The following is a 27,886-nucleotide window of genomic DNA, read 5'->3' as shown; positions in this document are numbered from 1 at the left end:
TTATAAAAAATAAGATAGCTAACATGACTAGAGAAGAGACTAGAGCTAGATGTTAACTAGAGTTAACATAAAAAGAGACGAGTAAAAGCAGTCAGAAGAGAAATTAAAATGTTTATTCATAAATGCCCTATGGTCTATATATATGGAGTCCTTGCTGGCAATCAGTGCAGGGTTTTGGGTGCAGTGAGGCATGGCCCTTCCCAGCCCTTTGCCAAGTCTTTGTGCCTGTTTATCCTGAGATGTGACTTTCTGTCCACCCACAGCCGTGCTTCTGCTCCATCCTGCCCCTGTGTCACACCCTGTAGCCTCTCCAGCCCTCTCTCCCTCCACCAGCCCAGCAGTTGCCAAAAGCTGCCCAGCAGCTCCTCTCTTCTCCAGGGGTGACCTTGGTGCTTCTAAAATGAGCAACCAGGAACATCCTGCTCTGGTCAAGCTGTCCCAGCCTCTCTGCGTTTTCAGGAGATGGGAGATAGAGGACCTTGAAAGCACGTGGGGGATGCTTCTTTCGTCAAGGAAGGAGAAATGTTATCACGTAATTTCCAAAAAAAAAATAAGGTTCCGATAAGGTTTCGAACTTCCCTCAGAGGGGGAATTTTTAGGCTGAATTATGGTTTTATTAAAAATGCAATTTATTCAGGTTTTCTTGGTTATAATCACCAAGAGTGATGATTTCGTATGAACATAGGAAATTGTACAGGTTTTTCTGTTAAGGTGGTATGTAGTACTGACTGGACTGAAAATGGAAATACAGAGAGGAAAAAGTTCTCTATCTGCTGTTCAGTATCCTCAGATCTTGGGGTTTTGATGAAAAATGTTTCTCTATATTTCACCTGAATGTCTGTTTTCATTAATGTCGATACTTTCAACTAGTGCTAAATTCTGCCTTTTGCACAAAAAAAAGTTACTTTTACTTTACCATTAAGCAATAAATTTGTCTTAGTTTTGGAGACTTGAGTGAGATTTGGCCAGTGTAAATGCCTTGCGGTTACCAAGAGTTTTACTTGGAATGTTTTGGAAACTTCATAAGTGTTTAATGAAGGAAAAAAAAATCTTTATATGCAGTTAAGTAATTTTTACTTAGAAAGTTAGAAAGAAAATATGTGCTCTTGCTAAAATGGCACTTGAGAAAACCCAGAATAAATTTATAATTCATACTTTATTCAAATTCCAGTATTATATGACAGGCAGTCATCATCATTGCTGACATACCCCTTTGGCAGCTAAATACCATTCTTAATTGTATAATACACACTTTAACATGCTTGTTCTGCCCTCCTGAGACATTTTTAGTGGCTGATTTCAGAGTTCAGTTGTAGCATATTTGACCTAGATTGAACTTGCATTCGTTGTATTCTACTGTTTGAACATTTGTTAATAAATCTGCAGTTGGCTGTCAAGTTCCAGCTAACCAAACTATAATTGGCCTGTCAATCAGTATTCACAAATAAATGTTGTTTGTAAAAAGACTACTGACCCAGCATTGATGTCAATTAATTAGTGAAATATATCTTCTTGCACAATCCACTGTTTCTTGTGAATGTTTTGACGCTTTTGGCACAGAGAGAGGACTGCTTGAATAATTGTTTGCATAAACAAGCAGCTATAAAATTAGTTGAATTTCAAATAGGAGGAAATGCTTAAAACATTTTTAGTAATATAAGAGAAATGCTGTTCATCTTGGGACCTCAAGACAGCCTGATGGAAGATGTGTGGGCCGTGGTGTACCTTTCCTGGCCAACCCATGAGCAGTGGGATTGTTAATTCTGCTCCCTGACCCTTTTTTTGTCCAGAGAGGTGCAAGGCAGGTGTTTTTTTGTTTTGCCAGCTCAAACTATATTGGGATTCTTGCTAGATTTGCTGCACCACCAGGAGTGGCTTTCTACATTGACTCCTTGTCTTTCCCATCTTGCATGTACTTTCTCAATTACTTCCCTTCTTTGGTGTGAAATATGGTTACACATCTTAGTTCCATGTGAAAAGCCATTTATTTTTGAATGCAACATGTGTGTTCATAAGAGAACACAGAAATTTCTGCCGTGAGTATTTGTCTCTGAAGTTACTGGCTTCTCATGTTGGGAGTATTGTTTTTGGCATCTTGATTGCTTGCAGTCAATTGTTATTTAACTGCACTTGTTTTGCTGTCAAGATGGAAGAAGGAGTAGAGAAGTTATAATGAATTTTTTTTGGTCCATTGAATGGATTTTAAAAATTAATGGAGAGAGAAAAGAGGTGAGGAAATTAATTTTATGTAGATTTATGTTTTCACATCCATTCTTTCATTTGTAATCACAAACACTGGGCAGTATTGGAATCCCAGTAAAATGGTCACTTTTTGGTCAGTGTATTACTCTTAGCTTGAAAAGGGGTTAAAAGCATTTGTTTTCATAAACTGGTTTTGTGTAATTAATAGTCAAATTACTAACTCTGACCAAACCCATGAATTTATTTTATTTTCCTAAGTCTGCTTTGAATTCCTTTCACACAAAAGAAAAATCACTTTCTTGCTAAGTATGGGAACTGCTGAGTGCTTTATAACTCTAGCTGGCCTCATGACAGTCCTGTGCAGAAATTAGGTCGGGCTGATACCTCACTGTGACGTTAAACTTACAGGGCATTTGAAAGGTGTAGCAGCTTTGAGTCTGCCCAAGGAAATACCTGAGAAAGAAGTGAGTCAGACCACACGTCCACATGGAAAACTATTCACCCATGCCTTTTCTGCAGAGTCTTCTGTGTGGTGATTGCCAAAGGCCACGGGTCGCTATGAGCTGGGGTGTGGGTAAGTCCTGGTGACCCCAACATCACAGCTCTGTCTCCTTTCCCTTGTTCTGTCAAACATTTCTGGAGACCACCAGGCTTGTGCAGCCTGTGCCTCTCCATGCTGCACCTCAGATAACTGTGTCTTCTCATTTGCATCTTATTGGCATTCCTCTTAATTTCCTGCAGCTCAGCTTCTTCCAAGCACGTCACCAGCAGTAATGGGAGAGGAAAACGAGCTGGTACAAAGAGCAGGTACAGTGAATTGTAATTTTGAGAGCTGGAGAAACCAAAACTTGGGGCTTGCAAGAATTCTCTCTTTCACTTGTGTGGGAAAACACCAAGATCCCCAAGTCCAGTGAAGAATCTAATGGGAAAAATAAGTCTAAATAGATACTGATTTAAAATTTTGTCTTTGACATATGTAAATATTATCTGATACAGGAAACAGATGCTGAAAACCTTTTTGCTTCCTAAATATTACACTGTATAAAGTTAAGGGCCAGTGGAAGTAAAGGATCATCATCTGGACCACAACAGATGAGAATTTCAGTAAACATAGGGCAACCAGGATTTGAGTTAGAAAATATAATTCAAATACAGATATAATTATTAAGCAACACTATTCTTGAATCAGATTTAGCTTGTGATTGGCTTCAATTCTTCTGTGGGGTTTGTAAGTCTGTTTTCATAGCTTTGGTCTCAATATTCAAAAGACTTATATAGACTTGTGGATTTTCTTGTCATTGTGCACTATCATTTTTAAGTGGAAAACCAATTTTTTTTTTTAATATTTGCTTTCAAAGACAAATGGCTAAAGCCTTCAAACCTAAAACGCTGTGTAAAAATCTTCCTCCTAGTAAAACAAAAAGGATTTTTGTGTGCATTCTGTGGAAGACTGTTACAGACATCATTAACTATGGTACTAGAAAACTTTAGTGAGGAGAAAATATGACTATCCATGTGTCCTTGAGAGTGGGAAGATAAATTCCAGTGCTTTTTCAGAGAATTCTGAAAATACAATCTAGGACATTCTTTCTACACAGCTGTGTCCTCTGTTGGCCATGAAAACAGGAATTTTTACATTTTTATTATCAGATAATACTGCATGAATGTTCCCTGTCTCTATCAGTTTCTTTTTTATCTAAAGATTTTTTAAAATTAACATCTTCCACGGAGGGAGGTGGTAGGTCTGTGCAGTTGGAAAAACAATTTCTTTCAAATTGTAACAACTTTTGCTTGTCAAAAGGTGAAGTTGAACTTTGAATGAAATGTTGTTGGACCTGTTTATTTTTAGCATTTGTGAAGGAGTGATAGAAGTTTTATTAGAAAGTGCTGGAGTTTTGTAGAATCTAATAGAAAACTATGCTGATGCTGGCTGTTTCTGCAGAAGTGTTGAAGGTATAGAAGAAAAGTTTATATTAGATTCTAAACGTTTGAACTGATTTATTCCATTTTAATGAAATCCTGTGATATGGAATTCCACACAGAACAGGTTTTGTTGAAATTAATATGGTAAAATAGTATTAAAAGGAAGCCAATTGAGTTTGGATTAAAAACTGCCAAAGATAAATCACTTACAGATTAATAGTATCTTTGAAAGATTAGAAAAAAGGATGTATAGGACTTTTGTCTAGCTGTCTTTTGCAAACTTCCCAAAAGCCTTGAATTGTTCTAGAAAAGGAAAAGCAAACTGTTAAAGTAGTAACAAAGCATCTGATTTATGGCTGCAAACATTTTTTTTTAAGTTTTGAATTACTGAAAAAAAACACAGAGCATTAGCATTTTCAGTCATTCATATTTGGTTGTGAAAGGTGCAGTCTGAAGTTCAGATGAATTTAAATTAGTCAGTTGCTGTTGTTAATGCAATATAAGGTTTAGGGTTTTCTTCTTAGAGTCTATCCTCATCCATTTTCCTGGTGAGTATTACAGCATTTCTGCTTATTATGTATTTACATGATAGTATGCACACATATCCTAATCTGACATGCCCTTATTTGTGCAGCACAAATTCAAATGAGAGTTGTCCTTTATTCCTGTGTACAAATGAATCAAATAGTGTAGCTGTCTAACTTGTAACCAGAAAAACAGTGGTTACTGCTCTGTGTTTGTGATAATACCCTCACCACTGAAGCAAGAAACCACATCATCTGCCTTTTTTATATTGCAGTAGGACATGATGCCACATTTTCCCCCTTATATGAAAAGAACCTCCAGCCTACTGCACATGAAAGGAAATACCTGCATTGTAATCATGTCTATTACCTTTTGTGGAAAACTACTCTTTCTTTCCCTTAACTCCAGTTTTGCTGCCTTCCCACTAGCAATTCCTGCTCCAGGTGCTCTGAGTTGTTGCTAATACTCCATCAAAATCTGTGACTGTTGTGACACAAAAATGTACAACTGCAAATTAAAGAAATCTGCACAGTGCTTGTGGTCATACCTCTCCCATACCTGTCACCTGCCTTCTGTATGTGTCTTTTTGTCTGAAATGGACCCTGTCTGTGAATGTTGATAAGCATTTCCAACATGCTGCTGAGTCCAATTCAAAATTTTATGACTTGATCCTTTTCACTAAGCCTGTAGTTGGATGTGGAAGGTGAATTCTTGGCAATGGTGAGTAGTATCAGCTCTAAAGTTTGGGACAGGCATGATAACTGAGTAAAGACTCAGGTTAGCACTTGTCATTTCCCCAAACTGACAGTGGGTGCCAGGAGCACCCTTGGGCAAAGCAGTCCTTTAGCAGAGGCAGTGAACTCAAATAGGAGGGCCTTAAAAAGTGTGACTTTTGCTATTCACCTCTCTGATTATGGTTTTGTTTCTTGTCTATCTTCCACCATCCTTGCTGTGCTCTAGTTATTTTCCCATCATTGCTACCTTCAGTGTTCAAATCCCCTTTCAGTCTCCAATTTCTTTATAGAGCGATGAAGAGCTACTGTGACAGTACTCACAATAAACTATGTATTTTTAGTGTTAAAAATACATAGTTTATATACAGCTGCAGAAAGGCATACATACAGAGCAGGTACAGCTGCAGTGTGAAATGTCTAAAGTCTTCTTGCACAAAAAGTTAATACGTTTTGTTGATGGAGATTTCATTACTTCGCCTCTGACTTTTGGTAAAACCGATACTAATTGAAATTGTGTGTCAGAGCTGAAAGTGTGTGAAGGGATACCTGTGGGAGGAAGAGGGAGAACAAAGTGTACGTGCCCCATGTTTACTTAACCATAGTATAATGCTGCCAGCTGGACAAAGGGACTGTGCTGCTAATTGCCCTGCTACAAGCCAAGTGGAACACCAAGGACCAAATCTGTGTAAATGACATTCAGGTTACTTGAGAAGTTTTACAAAGCTGTTCTTCCTGAAGCAGAGACCTGGGAAGTATTGTGCCTCAGAGTTCACAGGTTTCACTAGGCAGTTCTGATTTACTTTCTTTTCTTTACTCTTCACTTTTTCTAGACCAACACTGCAGGGTCAGCCTTGGAGTGTGTGTTGTCCTGAGCAGAGAATAGCTGTGTTAGTCTGGTATTGATTATTCTTAAGCCTTCAGAAGTGGTTACACTGCCTGATCCTGAGATCTTAACGAGGTGTAGGTGAGTTAGGAGGTCTGCTGGCACTTTTTGCAAACCTCACTTCACGTTTGCAGAGGTGGAGGCTGAGTGCAGTGCTGGTGTGATGAGCAGCTGTAAGGCTGGGAGCTGGACTGAGCAAGTTCCCTGCTGCTGCAGACATCGTGGCAACATCTGGCTGGATTCTTGCACTGCAGAGGGTACCTGAAACACCCTAATCTTGGTGTTCTTGTATTGACAAACATGAGCTCAGTGTCCTTGGCATTGGGGGTGGAGGATATGCAGAGTCTTCTCAGTACCCCTGCCAGTCCCCCTTGGCTTGATTGTGAAAAGAAAATGCACATGAGTGCATTTACAGAGAGCTCTGTGGTTAAAAAATGTTGATAAAAGTCAAGTCATTAATACCATTTGAGGTATGCAGTGCCTTCTATCACTCATTTTAATGTGTAATAAGTAACTCAGCAAAATCCTCAAGGGAAAAAAACCTTGCAAACCTGTATTTTTAGCAAAAAAGATGTTTATAACCTAGGGTTTTAATGTGAGGCAGAATATGTTTAGTGTGGTCTTTAACTCTTTTCCCTCACAGTTGCTTTTTTATAAAAGTAAATTTATCTTTTATAGGTGTTGATTTATAAGTAGAATTGGAAGTATTTAAAAATACAAGACATATATATTACTACTCCTGACTAGTAAAAATGCTCCAGCAGTTAGCCTGCTTTTGTACAGTCATACAACAAACATCAGGACACCAATTCTGTGCAAACAATTACAATGATTTTTTTTTCTTTTGTGATCTTTGTTTTGCATTTCTTTTCATGTTCAGTTTTAGGGATTCTGGTTCAAGAAAGGTTGTGAATTCCTCAGTCTCTGAGGAGACTTAAAAAGCTCTGTAGTATATTAAACCAGAGAGAAGGAACCCACATTGATTGGACTAAAAAAAAAAAAAAGGTGGTGCAAAAGAACAAATAGTAGTCATGAGCAGTTTCTTTCCACATGATTGCTCCTGTGAATTCCTTCACTCTATACTAACCTATAAGTTCATTAATGGTCAAACTGAGTGATTTAAATAGTCCTTTACCCACAGATCTCTAAAATGTGTCTCTTAAATTAGATATTGGAATCTTTTGCAAGGGGTTTGAACATTGAACATTATGACAATAATCTCATTTTTTCCGTCATGACTACCTAATGCGTTTTAACTTGACTAAGATTTCATTCTTTCAAAAAATTTATAGAGAGAAATTTTTAAAGACTTGTAAACTAGAAACCAGGGGCTAAGTTAAACTGCTCCCAGTAAAGTGATTTTTATTGTTTCTTTAAAATACAGAACTTGGATGTGACTATTGAGATTTATATGATTTAATTGAAATGTATAGGTTTATTCTGATCATAGCTGTGATCCAGTCCCATAATTAGGAATTTACACACCTTTACTGATGTGAGATAGCCTATTCCCAGATATTTACATCACTGCACATTGTCAGGTCGTTGGGCTGTTCATCCTTTTGGCCAACTGCATTGTATTTTTTCAAACTAATATCACAAAGAACGTTGAATCACAGAATTTTCAGGCTTGGGAGGGATCTTGGATCATCATTTAGTCCAATTCCCCTGCCAGGGCAGGGTCACCCAGGACAAGTTTCACAGAAGCACATCCAGCTGTGTTTTGAATATCTCTGGAGCAGGAGACTGCACAGCCTCCCTGGGCAGCCTATTCCAGTGCTCATGTTGAGGTAGAACTTGTCTTTTAATTTATGGCTATTGCTCCTTATCCTGTCATGTGCACCACTGAAAAGAGTCTGGCACCATCCTCCTGGCACCCACCTTTGAGATATTTGTGTGTATTGATGAAATCCCCTCTGTCTTCTCCAGAGTAAACAGATCCAGCTCCTGCAGCCTCTCCTCATAAGAGAGATGCTGCAGTCCCCTCATCATCTTTGTGGCCTCTGCTGCACCCTCTTCTTGTCTGTCTTGTACTGACCTGTGGATTTATCTTCTTTTCTTCTGTTAGAGACAGGATTAATACACGGGAGACTCAGTTTTGTGTTTGGACTCAGATGTTTATTAATTCTTATCTATAGCACAGGCTCACAAGTTCTGAGTTCTCGCTAACAAGGTAGAAAATGGCTGTGTCTCTAACTCTTTGCAAGGTCTTTTAAGCACTAATTGTCCAATTAAGAAATGACACCTATATTATTTATACTTTTAACCCAATAACCAAGCAGCTATGGCCCACAATGCAGACTTTTCTACCCAAATACAAAATACCACCCAAACCCATAGAGAAGAAGGTGGAAGAACAACTTAGCCAATGCCTCAAATCCTCCATATTGCTTTATATATGTTACTATATTCTAAAACCTTAATATCTAAGTTTTCTACCCTGTGATACCACACACTTCTATTCAAACTGCACACCCACAATCCCAGTGCTATCACTCAATTTTGGAAGTGTGTTCCACAGCCTCAGGTCAAATGCAGTGTTTGCTTGGGGGTCAGTGCCTTTTAGCACAGAAAGTCTAAAATTCTCAGTGCCCAGGGTTCCAACACTGACCAGCTCTGTGCCTCTCTTGTCCTGACAAACCCAGAGCTGGGCACAGCACTCCAAATGTGGCTGGGTAGAGGGACAGGGTCACCTCTGTGTGACAGCACCTGCTGGCCATGCTCTTCCTGATGCACCCCAGGACACGGTGGGCCCTCCTGGCCATGGTGGGTTTATGGTCAGCTTGGGATTGCCACTCAGGTACCCAGGTCCATCTCTGCAGAGCTGTTTCCCATCAGTGCAGTCCCCAGCCTGTCCCCAGCTGGTACTTGGGGTTATATCCTACATTTTCCTACACTTAGCTCAGGACCCTACACTTGCCTTTGTTGAACTGGATTCTCTCTGCCCAGTTCTCAACCTGTCAGGGTCCCACGGAATGCCAGCACAGCCTTCAGGTGTATCAGCCATTCCCCTTGGTCTCCTATCATCAGCAAAATTGTTGATAAACAGGTTAAGTAAGACTGGGCAAGATTGCATGGTATGTTCACTGAAGCACCCTTCTTTAGCCCATGGATAGCCTTTGAAATATCGATGGCTTTTTCCTGTCCCTTAGCTACAGCCTTTTGAAAGAAAAAGTGACAGTCTGCTTAAAAATTTTGTGATGAACATAACTGGGTCAGAGGAACAGAAGACATGAAGGAGATCAAAATGTAGTCATGAAAACTTCAGACTTTGCAGATACCTCTTTATGAGTTTCTTTTAAAAATTTTATTCCATGAGCAGAAATGCAACACAATCAGCCTCACATAACAAATAGCTGCTACAGTAATGATGTCATTGTTTCTCAGTAGGTATTGTAACTGGGTATGACTAGGAATGCACATGAAACAAAATCATATTGTATTTAATCACATAAGCATGTTTCACCACCTAATGCATACATAAAAATACTATAGATATATCTTCAGCTGAGCCTTCAGGATTTCTCATTTCTTGGGCTTCTTAGGCCAAAACATCCTTTTAAAAGAACACCTGCTGATGAAAAAAGCAACAATCTTTATGTGATGAAAACAGAAACTGGATTTTAATTATTCAGAGTGAATAAGGTGGAAGTATTCATGTTCAAAGTTCTTGCTGTTTTCTGAAACCAGCAAGACACCCCTAGTTTTAAAACAAATTTCTTTCTTTCCTGAAAATGTAAGCCTTGAGAAATCCTACAATTACATTATTTCAATAGAAAGCTGAGTGTTTAATACCTATTCAATGTTTAATTTTCCTTTTCCTCACGTAATTTTAACTAAAATCACAACGGGAAAACATTTCTCATTTCAAAATGATAATGCTTTTAGAAGTAAATTTGAATTGTGCAGTGATGCCTGAGGTCTGGCCATTCTCTGGGAAGTGCTTCTCCTCCTTACCCCAGTGAGCTGGTTCCCCAGGTATTTTACTTTTCCAGAGGAGTCCCCTAACATTTATTTGGGTTTTTTTACAGGAAGTATACTGCAGCTGTCTGGATGCAGTTAACTTTGTTCATAGCAGCCCATACGGTGCTGGGGTTTGCGTTTTTGACCAGACAGTCTTGATAACAAACCAGTGATAACACACCAGTGTTGTGGTTCTTGGTAAGCAGCGCTTGCACAGTGTCAAGGTTTTCTCTCCATCACCCTACCCCCCCCCAAAAAAAAACAAAACAAAAGACCACTAGGAAGGGGTGTGCAAGAGACTGTGAGGGAACACAGCCAAGACACCTGACCCCAGCTGACCAGAGGGATGTTCCATGCTGTATGATGTGCTCAGTCATGAAAGCTGAGGGAAAGGAGGAGGATATAAAGACATTTGTGGTGGTGGCATCTATCTCACTGAGCAGCTGCTGCACAGACTGAGGAAGTGGCTGGACACCTGCCTGCTGATGGGAAGTAGTGAATGCATTTCTTACTTTGCTTTACCTCAGCATGAAGTATTTTTGCCTTTTTTGTTGAATTGTCTTTATCTTGACCTAGGAGCTTTTTTCATCTTTTCTTCTCCTGTGCTGTCTGTGGGTGCAGGGGGAGAGAGCAGCAGGGTGGTTCTGTCAGCAAGCAATTGACAACATCTGGGCACTCACTGAAAACTCTAGCAAAACCAGACTGCAAATATGTGCTCTTTCTTCACTCAGCCTGCCCATGCAGAGTTGGTTCTTGAATGTTGCTAGAGGAAGAGAAGCTAGTCACATAAAGGATAAAGTACTGTAACAATTGTTTTGTTATTGCCTTTCCTTCAATTATAAGGACTTCAGGTCCTCTCTGTCGACCTGATTTAGTCATCTGTAGCCATTTGGAAGTGGAATGGGCTTTGCTTTGCATTTTTAGTATGCAGTGTGCATTGTGAGTACTTCAAAAGCAAACATTTTTTAACCCAGAATTTCATGAACTGTAGAATAGAGTGAATTTCAGCGTTATTGGGATACAGTGACGGCTGATTTTAAGAGATTTATATCCCATTCACATTAACTTCAGGAATTGCAGTCCCTGAGTGGTGGGGAATCAAATCCCTGCAATTTACTGAAAATCACACCAGAATACTAAAAAACCACACACTAAATTGTATGAAGAATACATGAATGCTTGGAGATGACAGAAGTTTGAGAAATTACCTAAACAGCTCATAAGGCCAGGTACTGTCTTGTGTACTTGTGAATTTAACATCACCGAAATTCACTAGGATGATGTCTTCAAAAACCACATGACCCATTTTGAATATTTCACCTGTTTAGCACATTCTCAAGCTAATATGAAGATGGGTACCACTCTTTTTGTTTTTTTAGAGGTATGGTGGAGAGATGCACAGTTGGGTTGACCAGGTTCTTAAAAAGGTTTCAGTGTCCATCAGGACATTTTTTGTGTGGTTTCCACCCTTTAACAAAGGTACTCAGCTCAGCAGAGCATGCAAACACTTGCCTTTTTTATGCCTTTGTCTGTGAGCACTTCTTTCCACCGTTCAGATGGCCCTTGCAGACACCATAGCATTGGGATCCCACTGTGGTTTCCTGTGTCTTTACCTCAGATCTTAGTCAGGAGCCAGGTTTGGCTGCCAAACCCTGCCAACACGGCAGCCTCCTCTTCGCTAAGTAATAGCTGTGGTTAAGACGTCACTCTTTGTAAATCAGTTTTGGCAGGGATGACAGCTAAGGGCAGGAGCAGGACTGGTATTTATGGGCCTAAGCCATTCAATTGGCCTTAATCCTCCCTCTTATTAGCCTGGCTTTGTGGAAGGTAGATGGACTCACTTTAAAAAGATGAATCAAGCTTTCATTTTGGTCTTTTCTTTTTGGTCACAACAACAAAAGACCTGGGAAACTCTGATTAATTAGTGTGGCTCGGGCTGGTGAAAAGAATAAGGAATAAAGAATAAAACTGGAAGAAGAATGTCTAAAGCTTTGTGAGGAGTAGAACCATGTAGTGCCAATACAGATTTTAAGTACTCCTGTCTGTTTGTATGATTTTCCCAGGATTTGCCTCTCATTGACATGAAGAGCTAAGGTGGCAAGACAAGTAGAGAGTTTTGTTTGGACCATGACGATGCTGATAGTGGCCTCCTCTAAAAATCAGTTTAAATAATAACCACTCTCATTCTGTTATTGCAACGCACCTTACTGGCCGTAGATTTCATGGAATGAGATGTTATAGAATGAGATGAGATCTCATACAATGGGAAAATAGTAGTAGAAATTGCCAGAGAATGTGTGGTAATCATGCAGGTAGACTTGTAAGGACTAATTTCTCAGTCTAGGAAATAACCTTCCAAATAGCTCTGATGTATTCGTATTCCCAAATTGAGAAAATTCATCCTGTGCATAAGTAAGTAAATCTTTCTGTCAGGACAGATGTTCTCTTAACCACAGGAGTTAGTTTTATGGCTTGCACTTGGCTTTTGGGTTTTACATACTTATAACTATTAGTTTCATTGCTCCTTATGCATCCTTAAGGACTTAATTTTCTGACATTATGAATTTAGGACTTTTGGCAAGATAGTTAAAATTACTGAATCCAGGGTATGTTTGAGCTGATTACTGTGAAGTTGGAACAACAAAAGATCAGTGTGAGACCTTAAATAATGATGAAAATAATGTGTCAAAACAATTTTCTTTTTCTTGACGAAGTACTTTTGTTTCACCAAAAGTACTTTTGTTTTCATTGTGTGTGTAAAGAAATTTGGATAATGGTTTGAGATACTGCTGCTGTAGCAATCCAGAATTTGCTGGTGTCTGATAGACATGCTTGAAATGTATATATTAGTTAACAAGATTATCACTTGAAAATACAATTGTATTTTTACTGAGAAGTTTTTCTGAGGTGATAAAATATATTGATATTTAATGAAGCATGAAAGACTTAAATGAACCATGAAAGCAATAGTTAAACTAATTAACTGAGTATAAAGCCTCTTAGAATATGTATGTTATATGGGCTGTATGCTTGTTATTTCTGCCTGGTTAAACTGACGACTTGGATAACATTCTTACATTTTAGGAGAAACAGCCTTAATCAGTATCTTGTTTTCAGTGTGAGGAAAGAAAAAAATGTACTGTTCAGAATCTCAGGGACAATACTGTTTGAAAAATAGTTGTGTCCTTGAACATTTGACTTTATCTGGGAAAGAAAAACATACTGAATGGGACTTCAAGTTACTGAGATTCCTGCTTCCATAATGCAGTTTCTGAAGTTCTTTCCATGTGAGCATTTGCCACCTGTTTTAAATGGGTATCACTATTAAACAGGTTGGCATTTATCTATTTTTTTTCCTGCTTCTTGTACATTTTGGTCTCTCAGAGGAGGAAAGATGCTTTTCTGAGAAAGAGCAGTCAAATACCTTGGATTATCTGTAAAGATTTTGAAAGGGAGCCTCACGTGGGATTAGAGTTTAACATTAAACAACACCTTCATTGCATGCTTTTTTTTGCTGAACTCATGACATGCAGCAGAGTCTGGTGCTGACATGTTACGTGGCCCATGCTAGAAGTAGAAAACAATCTTATTGTTCTTCTCTCCTCTGCTCAGGACTTCTGCGAGGACGGCAGCAAGTTTTATTTGGAGGATGTTGTCACAGAGCACTGGAGTTAGGGCAGCTTTTGTCTGCTGAGATTCTGTCCCCTTACTCCTGGTGCTCTGCTGCATCCCCTTTTCTAAGTGAATAAAGGAGGCAGAAGATTTTCCCTTTGCCTGGAGGAAGGAAGGAGTCTTCTTCTTCTTCCCATCTCTGTCCACACAGGCAGGCTGACAGGAGAAGCACGTATAAGGTGTGGCACGAGGAAGATAGATAACAGCCCAGTGAACACAGCAGGAAATCAGAAATTACTGTCTGAACAGATTGCTGTGCTGATTTGCTTTGATGCTGGAATGATAAGTAATGGATCTACGTGTGCCCAGAGTCACAGATAGCAAAGCTCCTGAGTGGTGTTTTCAAAAAGGTTAAGAACATTCAGATAACAGAAGATATTTGAGCAAGTTTTAATTAAAATTGAGGGAAAGGAAAATCAGGAATTAGTGGAAACTATTCCAAGAATGTATTTCTAACGTGAAGAAAAGCACAGATGTGCAGTGAAGGTTGAACAGTGCTAGAAGTGGTTGTGGCACATGAAGTGTTACATAGTACAGATAATCATATTTTCTAGAATATTTTCTTATTGCCCCTCCACAGTTGGCTGCATTGCAATCAGATGGTATCAACAAAGAAGTATTCCAACCAAATTGCTGGAATCAATTCACTTATTTGCAGGTGACTGCAATGCTGTTAAAACGCTGGACAAAGTGTTTCCCTATTCATTTCATTTGAGTCCTATAATTCATAATATATGAAGAAGTTTTAAAAATACTATTTTTTTATCTGCTTCCCAAATAATGCCACATGAAAGTGAAATTGTAGTCTGTGCTCTCACCTACATACTGATATATGCTCTGTGTTTATTTAAGTCAGATACAGGCAGTAATTGCCCAGTGGCACTGCAGCTGGAAGGTATTACCTCTTATTATCTCAAATTCCAATACAATTATCTTCTGTTTTTTCAAATACCTGTAAATTTCCATTTTGATTATGGTAATACTTTTCTCTTTGTCTTTATTATAGTGGTGTTCTAAGAAGCTGGCCAATACTGAAAGTTAAAACATGAAAACTTGTTGGGTTTTTTCACCTGATATTATTCACCATTAAATTCATGTATTGTACATCTAGTGGAGTTTATTTTGATTTATACCAGTTATTTGATTATGAGGCTTGCACAATGTATTAATATTTCAGAAATACAAACTAAATAGTCAGGCTAAGTTCTGTAAATAGAAACTTGTTACTAATACTGTGGGAAAGTAGTAGCACAAACCAAATGTGTAAAGCTGTTAAGTTTTCTGCAATAGAAAAGCACATACCATATTATCCTAATAAGGACAAAAGAAGAAGTCATCTAATGTTACTGATAACAAATAGGGAGTTACCCATTGCAGCTAAAACATTTATATTTTAGTTCAGTTAAACATTAACTTGTGTGTGCAATAGTTAACTGATAACGTCTTACATTTTATGCAAAACAAGAAAAACAAAGTAGCTTTCAAAATAACTTTTTAATAACTGATAGGTCTTCCTGATACAGATAAAACTAATTCAGAATTAGTATGAGATATGACATGTGTCTGTAGATCCAAATGAAAATCGTTGTTTTACTATGTCTGTTCTTTCCTGGAAGTTTCCTGAACCTGACTGTTTCATAATGTATTCTTAGTTTAGTCATTACAAGACCACTGTTTTCATTTGTTTAAATTTAGTGGTTAAAGTGTTCCATAGAAGTAGGTGATCTCATTGCTGTCTGCTCTAAACCAGCTAAGTTAATCACCTGTGAGGTATTGTTTTCACTGGTCAGTTCTGGATAATTTTTTACCTTAGTTCCAGTTGAAGGGAGACATTGTTTTTCATTGTGCTTTGTCAGTCTCTTTTGTCTCACAGTAGAGTTGCTGAAAGTACATGCTTGATTACTTCATACAAAGGTTGCAAATAACATTGGAAATTAGTGCAACTTAATTTACCAAAGGCACTCTGAGAGTGAAAAAACTGCCTTTACAATATTCAAAGCATGAAGAATCTTTAAATTGCATACACAGCACTGTCTCTTAATACCATGCCATCATATAATTCTGTTTAGTGTATTTTGTTGAGATTATTTTATTGGTTATAAAGATTAAAACAGATCTGTAAACAGTGAAGAATGTGGGTATATTCAGTACTAGTCAGATTAATGGTGTGTCTTACTCGGTGTTCAGAGTGGACACTGTCAGAGGATTTGGAGAAAACTTGTTCTAGAAAGTCATTGTTGATTGTGTTAAGAAAACCATAGTCTATGATCATACCCATGATGTTAAAAACAGGGAGCCTTTAGGATCTTAATTTCAGGATTTTCTCTCTAACTACAAATCCTTGATTTTCTAATAATTTTTTGTTTTGTTTTTAAAGCTAATAAAAGCTAAGGATCACTGTTTCACTAGCATGTAGTGTCTGTGTGATGTATTGCAGTTGAGAAACTACAACATTTTGTAAGATTTGCAACACAAATGATAATTCAGCAAATTTTGAGTCATAGTTTAATAATTTACTTGTACTCTGAAAAACTCCAGCTTGCATACCATAACAAAAAGCTCATACCTAATCCACTTGTGACTAAATTTTTGTCTAGTTCACCTGGAAACCTCAAGGTCTTTCAAAAGGATTTGGACTCAGGGTATGATGCCAGTTTGCAGAAGCCTAGATTTCCACATTGGCAAAGATTCTATTTTACCCTATGGTCACAGAGGCAAATGGCAATATTTCCCCCATCCTGCCTTTTAAAATATGGTTGTTCCCCTTGGAAGCTCCAGTTTAACACACTTACAGAAGGTTCAGAGGGATCTGATACCCACTGCCCTGCAGCTGGTGTCTTTGTCTACATGGTTGTTGTGCAATAGTGTCTCTTAGGTGGCTGTAGAAACAATGGAAAAGTGGTTTAGTGGTTTAGTTTAAGGAAAAAGGGACAAGTGCTACCTCTGCAGCAGTCGTTAATAACATAACTAAAATTGCTTCAGGGGAAGCCTGAAAACTTCAGCAGGCTGAAGGTGAGAGGGACTGAGATATTACCATTGGGAAGCAAGCAAGTCTTCTCTGCAAACATTTGAGTTTTTTGAGTTACAAGTTACTGTGAAGCCCCCAGCCCCCTCCAAACAGGTTGCCAGTGACCCTGCAGATAGGGTGACAAGAGAATAAAGATGTTTGTGGGGGCTGCAGCATCCAGGAGATTAAATGAGTTGTGAAAAAAAAGGCCAAATGTGTTTTCAAACAGCCTTGGTGAGTTTAATCCATGTGAAGAATACATCCACACAATCTGCCTTACTCCTTTGGTCTCTTCTGTATTTATTGTCTTACAACATGCTTTTTACTTGTGCCCTTTTCTCCCCATTTTGGTGAATTGAGTCCACACAAGAGTGGAAGCCCAATACATGGGAAACATTAAAACCAAACACTTCCATAGCTCTTAATATGTACATTTTCTGTGTTGGTGGACACAGAAAATCTTCTAGGGTAATTAACTTTGGCTGCCTTGTTGCAATTCTTTTTTTTCTAGCTGTTCCCCTAACAGTAACAAGGGACTGGTTTTCAGATCACTTTAGTAGCTTCGTTTCATAGTGATTAGTTCTCTAACTATAGAACTTATTAATCAAAGACATGTTTGAATTTGATGTGGTGTTATGTATTTGCTACGTATGTAGTCTGTTTCAGAACACTTAAAAATTAAAACTCCTTTTACGCATTTTGGTTTTGTTTAATATGGTTTTGCTTTTATATGGTTTTGTTGACCATGATTTCTATATAGAAAGCATAGTTTGCAATTTCAAAGGTTTGCTGAAGTAGTTTCATTTTTTAACCTGAGATACTTGGTGGAATTAACAAATTATTGCTCTTGACATGGAGAAATATACAAAGAAGTTGGTCGGTTTTCAGTCAATGCCTGATAAAAGAAAATGGTTTTTAAATGAAACTGATTTCATATTGGACTCTTCCTCCAAAAAGTAAGAGAATTACATAACTTAAGAAGAGTTCATCTAAAATTTTGTGTATCTCAACTACTTGTATTTTTCTGCATTCTTTGAATGTTCTTCAGGAGATTGCAGTGAAATAATTTTGCATTTCAAGGTTGAGTGAAGCTTAGCCATTAACCAACAATGGAGAATAAACAGGGAAAATAGGTAGGCTAAATGAATGAGGAAGTAAATGGATTAAAATATTTCCATAAAAATTTTTTTGCTGTTTCTACTTGTTAAATATTACTGTTATTTGTTGATAAGGAGCAGCTTTATTTTATGTGTTACTATGTTTATTTGGAATAAAGTATCTGCTCTGGTCAGCTGTAACTTAGAGTGAGCTACTTCAGGACTGATTCCACCTCCTTAGTTGTTGTTGGCTGTATTGGACTGTCTCCTGATTTATATCCTAGTATAAAAGAAATTATTTCTTTTGCTGATTTAAAATATTAGCTTACATATTTTTTCTTAGAATCTACAGTGTAATTTAAACCCACTGGTATCCTCCTGAGAGTTCCCTGTTTATCTCAGCTGATGTGGATTCAAGGCACTGAGGAACTTCTGGTTGTCCTTTCACTCCCCTGAAATTTTCAGGCTTTGGGACAATGACACAGGAAGCCTGAACTGAGGGATCCTCTGGCACCCTGGGTGTGTGATTCCAAATGCTAGACATAGTCATTCTGGCAGTTTTCATTTATCCAGAGCTTCTGAACACACGTTCTGTCAGCTTGCCTTTTAGCTGCAGGCTCATGATAGGCCAGATGTCCGTGTTGAGCCCATTTTAACTTTATGCCAGATAAAATGTGGTCTGTGTCTACTGGCGATTGATTGAGAGACAGGAAGACTGATTCAGTGATCAGAATTCGATTTTACTCAGGTTTTCCAAAAGCTTATATACTATTTCAAACAGGTTAATAATTTCTACTACAATAATCAGGTTAAAAATCACACAGAAAACTCATGCATTTTACAACAACTCTTTGCTTGCAGAAGTTGATTGAATCTTTTCCCGTAAGCAGTGTAATCCCATCTCCTGTAATTTTCACACTTCTGTTTGTTCCTGCCATGGCATCTTGGTTACCAAACCAGCTGTGCTAATCAAGTCTGTTTGACTCTCTGTCTTGTGTATTCCCATATGTGTCCACTTTTGCAGGGGACTGAAGTCAGCATAAGCTTTCCATCTTGTGCTCAGACTTAGTTCAGCATAGATGGGATTGCATGCTGCTGCCTGATTCAGATCAAATTGATAGTGTTCAGTGACCTGCAGGGCACAGACAAGGTATTAATGATGGGCATTTGACACATTTATGCCTTTATGAAATGTAACAATTTTGCTTTTCACAGCAGCAGCCTTTTATTTTGCACTCTCTTTCAGTGGCAGGAGCTGATGATGTATTCTTCCATGATAATCTCCCCTGCCTTCTTTTCAGTGGAAGAATTGGGTTTTTTTTCTCCTAACAGCAAATGTCAGTCAATGGTAAAAAAAACAAAACCTTTTGCTTCTGTTTCCACATCGGAGAAAACTCCAGGCAAATGTTCATGAGTCTTGCATAACTTTTGTTTTTCATTCCAGTAATACAGTCTCTCCAAAGTACTTAGTTTCTCATGTTTTCTTTTCAATGGCTAGCAACCAGTCCATTTTTGTTGTTATCCCTTACCACAACTCAGCAAATTGTCTTACCTGCTGCTGGCATCCCTCAGGCACTGTTTATACACAGACACTGATAGCAAACCCTGTAACTGAAAGGGAAACCAGGATGCACTGAGGATACAACTTCCTGTATTTAACAGCACTGGTTTGGCACTACTCCCTTTTCTAGTTTTCCTGCTGGGATTTTTTTTTTTCTGACATGTAAGTTGCAAGCAGCTCAGTTTTGGTCATGAATAAATAGCAATTTCACTGTATCATAGCAGATTGTTATTTGAGATGACGTATGGCCTTTCCCTAATGGAAGTCTGCCAAATGCACAGTCCTTGATTTCCTGATATGATAAAGCAGATATTATTGTAACTACTGAAATTTGTTTAAAGTGGCCTTTAGGTGAAGGGTGTTAATGGTATCATCCAGGAAAGGATCAGTATATATTTGGTACATTTTCTCAATGCTAAATAGTAGATTTATGTAGTATTAAGTATTTTCTCTATATATGTACATATGTATATGTGTATGTGGATATGGATATGGATATGGATATGGATATGGATATGGATATGGATGTACACTCTCCAAGCATTACAACTGCATTTCAGTATCAAACCTGTTTAGGTTTCCTACATTGTTTTCCAGTACCCTTCTCTTTTGTATAATTTGGTGCAGAATGTCTTTGGTTCTACATGCTAAAGTCACTTTTCTGAAAAACAGGTAACAGCATTTATGATACACACACACATATAGGCATATTATATTGTACTATGTATTTTTATAGTGTTAATGGGGCTTGTGATTTTTTTATTTCACCCCATCCAGCTTTTTGCTAAGAGCAGTGTTCACATTATTATCAGAGGCAATTTACATTTTTTGCGTAATATTTCCTACTGGTTCCAATGTAATTATCTGTAACATTATCAAATCAACTGCTGAGCAGCACATTGATTCAGCTTTAGTGAGTTCAAAATATGTACTTTCCTGCTTCACAGGAAAGAAGTTAAAATACCTTCTCTTTATCTTTTGATTTAATTGAACATCTGTTGTGGGAACTGACCGTAATCCTACAAGAGCTTAAATGCTTTACTGTGGTGTCTGCAACAAAATGGAGCTGAGTGCAGAATCAGGAATTCTCTTAACATGTTTGTCTTTGGAACTATTTGATCCAGAGGGGATTGAGGGATTTGGATTTTCTTCCTTTGACTGGGAGAGCCATAAATGCCCTAATGTACTTCTCTCTGCAGTCCACAACCCATCTGAAGAACCTGGAGAAAAAGTTGCACGAGTTGTACACCCATATCAAAAATATATTTAATTTATGAAAATGGTTTACATTGAAATATTGTTTGTCCTGATGTTGCTATCCTGCTTTGTGGAGTATTCTGAACACAGGGAAACAGCTAGAAATGTGAACTGTCTAATTATTAATTTCCAGCTGTGATAAGAATTTGTGAGATGTCCAACAACTTCCATATTACAACCTTCATTTTAACTTTATAATCTCAGTGTGTTTTAATAGAGGCAATCTTGTAAACCACCAGCTGTGATCTCAATCACAACACAAAGTACAGTGGGCATTTTGAAGGCAGGTCCCAGTGGCCAGGTGCCTTTTGTGTTACTGTGTCATAGCCATCAGTTTGAGTGATGGCAGCAGTGATTCAGAGCAGGCTGTGGCCCTTCTAAAGAAAGTCCAGAATGCTTCTCAGTTTCATTCAGCTCAGATTCCTCTCTCTAGACCTCTGAGGAATGCTGGGTTCCAGCTGTAACTCTCTTCTGCTGGTGAACGCAGCCAGCACTCCACACTGGTGGTCTCCTTGCATTTTGCATGGCTAGGGGTAGGAATGGTGGAAGGGCTTGCAGTGGATTGCAGCTGCAGGGTTTGGTAGGATTTGGAGCATGGTGCTGTTCTGGCTGCCTCCTTGGGTTCTCTCTTCTTGTCTTTCTCATAGAGAGCTGTCCCTCAGCTGAGGGCTCATTCACCTGGTGCTTTTTCTGATATTTTTCTGCCATGCCTGGTCTTTAGTGTATGTACTTAACCCGTTTTACACGTGCATAATCTATAAACCCCCCTGTAGAATATTTCTGTTTATGTTTTGAGGAGTTTACAAAATTGTTGTGCTTCTCCTCCCCTGTTTTGCCCTCCTCTGAGGATTCCCCTTACTGTCTGGAGTTCTGTGCCTCATCGTGGCTTCATGAGAGGTAAATACTAACCCACTTTGTTTGTTTTAGGGGGCCTTGGTTATGGACACAAGTGCAAGGCCATTGGAAAAGGCAGCAGCAACAATGCAATAGTCACCAGCAATCCCATGACAGTTCAAGAGCTGGGATTTCTTTCACCTTCAGTGAATCAGCTTCCAACAGCATGCAGCCAGATCAGCTCTAGCTTACCAAGGTCTATGGATGCTTCCAGCCTGAGTGCTTCTCCATCAGATACAAGGTCTTCAATTACCTTTTCATATTAATTTCTTTAAGAGGAGGGGTTTAACATTCTTCTGTAATTAAAATGTGACATTTCTGATTATTAAAATCAGAAAATCATTCTCTGTTATGACACAGGAAATTGAATTCCATGCAATTTAATTCAGGTCAACTACAATCATACTGTTTGGATCATTCAAATAATGGGTAAAATTTGTCCACACAGAATCTGTGTATGATAGGACTTTTCAATTAGATAAATTGAAAAATTAGATAAATTGATAAACTGAAAAATTTTATAGTCACAAACTAGATTTTTGTGCTAGGTGTAGGAAGTATTATGGAGGATGAAAGCAGAAATAGTCCACATTACATCTACATAGTGCTAAGTGTGTTGGTGCCTTTCAAGTAACACCAAAGACAGACAAAAAACACATAAATGCTGGGCACATGTTCCTCTCTCCTCATCAAATGCTTTGGCTTTCAAATGGTCCATTTACATAATTAATTAGATCAATTGTCCTTGAAAACTTGTTTGTTTTCCTAGTTCTGTTGAGTAGGTAAAAAAAGCTATGACCACTTCCTGTAAATGTTGCCTTTTTATATCACTACCCACAGATAAATATTTATTCTTAATTTTATATGCTTAAATAAGTTTTGAGATTATGACTTTGAGTTTTGTCAACAAACATGAATTAGAGAAAAACAGATATTTGAGAACCACCGTGTAAGTACATTAGGCACATACTGGATGTTAAACATACAGTGAGAAAATATTCTAGTGTATTATTTTGGAATCTAGATTCCTCGTTGCCTACTGAGTTGAAATTTAATTTCTTATTTACAAAAGACCACAAGAGTCTTTATCCTCAAAGCAATTTACATTTACTGTGTTGCTTTATTACAAGCCAAGGGACATTCCTGAAATAACTGAAATTAGTACTATCCAAATGGAATAAAAACTTACTTTACTCTTAAGGTAATTTTTAACATTTCTGTCACTTTTGTTGTGAAGACTGCCTCCCCTGGGAAAATCTACAAAATTAATTATGCTTCCTATGTAGACATGTCAGCAAAAACCATTCAGTGCTAAGATGATGACAAATGACCTTGATGCCTTTTAGATCAAATAAAGGTGATGCTAGAAAAATATAATTACATAATTGGTACTTAAGTTTTAGGTGTGCCTGTATGGTTCCCAACACTGAATGCATGGCTGGATGTACTGTGTCAGTACTGACCTACACAGTTTTGGTTTTATTTCAAAGAAACATTTACTAAAGGCAAACTGAAGTTGAAACTCTGGCAGAATCAAAGCTGTGGTATCCCTGGAGTACCTTTTAATGATTTATCAATGAAGGTGTTATTTTATAAGTTTGTCACATAAAGAATGCCCATTTCAGCAATTTTTACCTCAATTTGTCTGTTTTATAGGGAAAACAATTTTAAAGACAGATTTTAACTCACAGATCGTCAAAACAGTGTGGAATTTTTCTTCTTTGTTTGTTTTCTGGGGGAGGTTGGTTATTTCTTGTTGGGTTTTGAGTTTTGTTTTGGTTTTTTTTGATGAAATTTTTGGAACTTTAAACTGCTTTTGCCTAAGTGAAGTTGACTGGTTCTTCCTGGGCAGAGTGCTTTCTCTGGATTTTCTCTCTCAGGCACTATAAGCAGGGTTCTGGCAGCTCAATCCAAACCAGATTATTTGTTGAATTTACCCAATCCAAAGTGAACTTTCTTGATTTTTACTGATGCAAGAAAGCAAACACTTGGCAAAATGAGAGTTTTGCTACAACATAGCATCAGATTCTGTTGTATAAACCATGGGGGATAAAACTTCCCCCATCTTTTTTGAGTTTCTGCAAAACCTTTTTGGAGTATTCAGCTGCATTGATCTGGTCCCTCATTTTCTTATTAGGTGTGGTTATTTTCCCCCTACTAGAAAACTACTTAGTCACAGTGTGGGCTGAATTTTAAATAAATCTTCATTTATTTGAGAGCTGGAATTTTTTATTATTTTTGGATTTAGATGCTGAAGTGCTGCAGCTTCTTCCGAATAACTGGCTCTTAATTATTGTGTATTGAAATTCTGGGCCAGCTTTTTATTTTTGTCCTATTATGAGACTTTTAAAAGACAGGTTTTTTCCAGATTCACCAGTGGGTTTGCCCCTTTGTGTTAGGCATTAGTAGCTTTTTTGGATGACAGTGGTCCTACTATCCATTTGATTAAAATTCTTGTCAGTACTATAAAAATACACTTCTTATTGATGTAGAATTTCTTTATTTATAAAAGAGAAAACAAAAATTTAAAGAAAAGCTGGCAAACGCCCCCACCCTCTCCTTATATTTTCTAGGTGTGAATATATAAATCATAGCATGGAGAAATCAAACCTTAGTTACTTGTCTTGCTCTGTTGAAAACTGTGAATCTGTATTTGGGGTCACAACACACAAGTATGATTTAATCACCCTATAATGACCTGTGCTTTGACAAAGTCGATTTAGGCTTAGTTGATTCAGTTGATTTCAGTATCAAATCTGGTTGTGTTTCCTACATTGTTATAGTATGCTTGTCTTTTATATAATTTGGTGCAGAATGTCTTTGGTTCTACAAACTAAAGGCACTTTTTCTGAAAAACAGGTAACTGAACATTCATGATATAAACCGGGTTTGATAGTGAAATCAACTAAATCAGCTAAGCCTAAATCAGCTTTTTCACAGTCATCCCTTTAGATCTAAGTGGTACACCAGGCTGACCTGACAGAGCAATCTCATTTTCCATTCATTTCTCTCAATGCAGATTGTAGTCAGCATGCCAGTGGTGCTTTTTGTCTGTAGTCTGTTTTGCAAGTGCCATGTAAACCCTGGTGGAGTAACATAAAATCCATGAGAGTCCCCTGCACTGACACTGAATCATAACAGGATGTTTCTTGTTCTGATACAGCAGATCAACCATGCATCACACACTGAGTACCTTTCCAAAGGGGCATTTAACCATCTCTCCCACTGGCCACCACAGCAAGGCTTGCTGTTCTTTCAAGCTACATTTTCCTTGTTTGTGAGCTGTCTTATAGATACAGCACCTGCAAGCTATTTCTTCTCTCTGTCCCTCTCAGACTGTGCCAAGCTCCCCCTCCAGTGTCCTCGATCTTCATGGAAATTCTGCTCTTCTTCAAAACCATATTGTGGAAATAATAAACCCAAGAATTGATCCTCAGAATGTGAGATCTTCTGTGAGATTGTCAGGTTTATCTAGAATACATACCCACTTCTTCCTATTGTAAGAACTCCATAAAAATAGAAATTTATATACTCATAGCACCACTAGCTGGCAGGAAATCCAAGTCTGCCTGGGCGTGAACTGGAAACAAAGAAATAAATCCAGTTAACCTTTAGGCAGCATTTACAGCCATGAATCAGGGCCCTTGATGTCCCTTTTATTTCCTTTTTATCCCTTTCTGTAGAAAACTTTTGAGAGTTGTTTGTTGAGGGTTTTGAAGCTATCCAAAGAATATCTGCAGCATAAAGAAATTTCATAATATCTCTGTGAAAAATGAATGATAACAGCAAGATTACACGTTGTGAAAAATTTTGATCGTTGTCTTGGAGACAGATACATCTTCAAATCAAATCTAAGAAACCTGTTCAACCACTTCTCCTACATTACTCATTTATTTTGTTTGTTGTGTGAAGTTAGATATTATCTATATTTATAAACTTGATATATGAAACTTCTGTGGGGAAGTATTTGTAGTATTTGTATGCATTACAATTGACAAAATCATTCAGTTTGAATATTTAGTTTCTATGGATTGGTTTTCTTTCTGTTTTCTTTCTATTTTTTTTCAAGCAAAAATAATAGATGACTCAAATCAATATGAGTTTCATAGAAGGCAGGAATATAATGCTTTGGCTGCAGAAGTCCAAACCTATTTACACCACAACTGATGAAAAGACATGCAGTAATTTCTGCAGTGATGGATTGAGAATCTTTTCAGTAGCTTTCTTTCAAAATCTTGAAGTTTTAAAGTTTGTTTCCTAAGTGACTATACTGGTTTGAAAGCAAAACCAGTGAGACCCCAAGTCAGAAATATACCTTAATAGAGAGAGAAGAAACAAACAACAACAGCAGAAAGGGTACTATAAGACAAATGCAATAGTACAAAGGGCCACTGCCAGAGTCAGAATGCAAACCTGACACCCTGTTGGTCAGGGTGTTGGAAGCAGCCCGCAGTGAGTCCTCCCACAGTGACAGATGTGGCTCTGTTGGAGCAGAGATGATCCTCAGGAAAGGGTCCAGTCATCCTCTGGGAATCCAGTGGGAACGGCTCCCTTGGTGTTTGGGATTGCTGTTTTATCCCATGGAAAGGCTTTGGCTGCTCCCGCTGGATGGAGCATCTCCCAATGGGATGAGGTGATGTTATCAGTCCTGTGAGAGCCTTCAATGGCCCATTCACAGGGGATGTCCCTGGGAGGAGGATGGGTGGAGGAAGAGATAAGGAGGCCCTGCCTTATCTGGTGTTATCAGGTGTCCCATTAACAGAAGGCATCTGCCCTCTTTCCACCCCTAGAGTTACAAGAGATAAAGAACAACATCTCCCAACTGACTTCAACAGATGAAAATAGAATACACATTTTTGGTTATGTTTTTCAACCTAGGACAGTGATCTTTTTACATGACCTTTTACATGCCTTTGTGTAACTACTGGTACATTAACTGAGTGTGCTGAACTTGGATATTGTTAGAGAGAACTTTTCTCACATGTAGCCTTTCCTTAGTTTTAAGTGTGTGCATGAAGGTAAAACATCTACTTCTGAACTGAATTCTGACTTTATCATGCCTTTGTTTCAGGTCACTCTTGTCGTGTGAGTCTCTGGCCTCTACAACATTAAGCTTGTCAGAAGGCCACTCCCCTTTGAGTGCTGAACAAGAGTGGTCACACAGGCACGGGACACTTTCCTCTGTTCCTCCTGACCATGGTTTACAAAACAGCAGTGACCTGGGGGACTTAATGAATTTTTCACCTGAAGCATCTATGTCCAGTAACTCACTGCCATCCTACTTATATGGCATGGAAAATAAGAATACCCCTTACTCTAGCCCTTGCCAGCCCTCAGTCTGGTGTCAGTCAGCCCGCTCCAAAAAGAGAACACTCTCTCTGTCTCCTCTGTCTGACGGCATTGGGATCGAGTTCAATACAATCATCCGAACATCCCCAACTTCCCTGGTGGCCTACATCAACAGCTCCAGGGCATCGCCGGCGAGCGCCTCCCCACAGCCCGAGGTCTACGGACATTTCCTGGGGGTGAGAGGGAGCTGTATACCCCAAAACTGCTCTGTTCCTGCTGCCCACATGGCGAACGGCAGCGCCCCTTTCCCGGGCTACGCCGAGAACGGGACGGGCGCGTACCAGCAGCCGGAGCAAGCCAGCCTGCAGGTGATTCCCACAAACAACATGGTGATCCAGCAGGGCCTGCTGCCCGCGGACATCCTGAAAAACGAGCAGCTGGATGACTTCTCAGGCGCTGTTGACATGTCCCTTCCACCCCTGGAGCTGCCACCTCCTCCCCGCGGGCCACCCCCGCCGTACCCTGCCCGCCAGCCCCCTCACGGCCTCCCCGGCCGCCCGCTGGAGGAGGATGGCGAGCTGGAGGATGGCAGTGGCAGGCACGGCTGCTGCTGGGTGGACTGCGGGAAGGTGTACGAGCACCAAGAGGAGCTTGTGAGGCACATAGAGAAGATGCACATAGACCAGAGGAAGGGGGAGGACTTCACCTGCTTCTGGGCGGGGTGCCCCCGGAGGTTCAAGCCGTTCAACGCCCGGTACAAACTGCTGATCCACATGAGAGTCCACTCGGGGGAGAAGCCGAACAAATGCACGGTAAGGCTGGCTTCTGTCTCTCTTACCAACTAAATCCTCTCTATTACTTAAGAAAATGCAGTGAGGT

General features: G+C 38.9%; 1 protein-coding gene across 5 annotated transcripts in view; it reads left to right on the top strand.

The window, feature by feature from the left end:
- Nucleotides 1–27,886, top strand: part of GLIS3 (GLIS family zinc finger 3) — a 162,437-nt gene that overhangs the window by 15,352 nt on the left and 119,199 nt on the right. For 3 of the 5 annotated variants that reach the window (XM_063422199.1, XM_063422200.1, XM_063422203.1), the window contains exons 2-3: nucleotides 21,752–21,959; nucleotides 26,790–27,819. In XM_063422199.1, coding sequence (XP_063278269.1) covers nucleotides 21,752–21,959; nucleotides 26,790–27,819 — 1,238 coding nt within the window. Of the gene's footprint in view, nucleotides 1–2,645; nucleotides 2,777–2,943; nucleotides 3,010–21,751; nucleotides 21,960–26,789; nucleotides 27,820–27,886 lie in introns of those variants that run through there. The other 2 variants (XM_063422201.1, XM_063422202.1) reach the window with 2 other exon arrangements.

Source organism: Prinia subflava, chromosome Z (genome assembly GCF_021018805.1).
Source record: "Prinia subflava isolate CZ2003 ecotype Zambia chromosome Z, Cam_Psub_1.2, whole genome shotgun sequence".
NCBI lineage: Eukaryota > Metazoa > Chordata > Aves > Passeriformes > Cisticolidae > Prinia > Prinia subflava.
The sequence above is the reverse complement of the archived record's forward strand: the minus strand, read 5'-3'. Positions and strand labels throughout refer to the sequence as shown.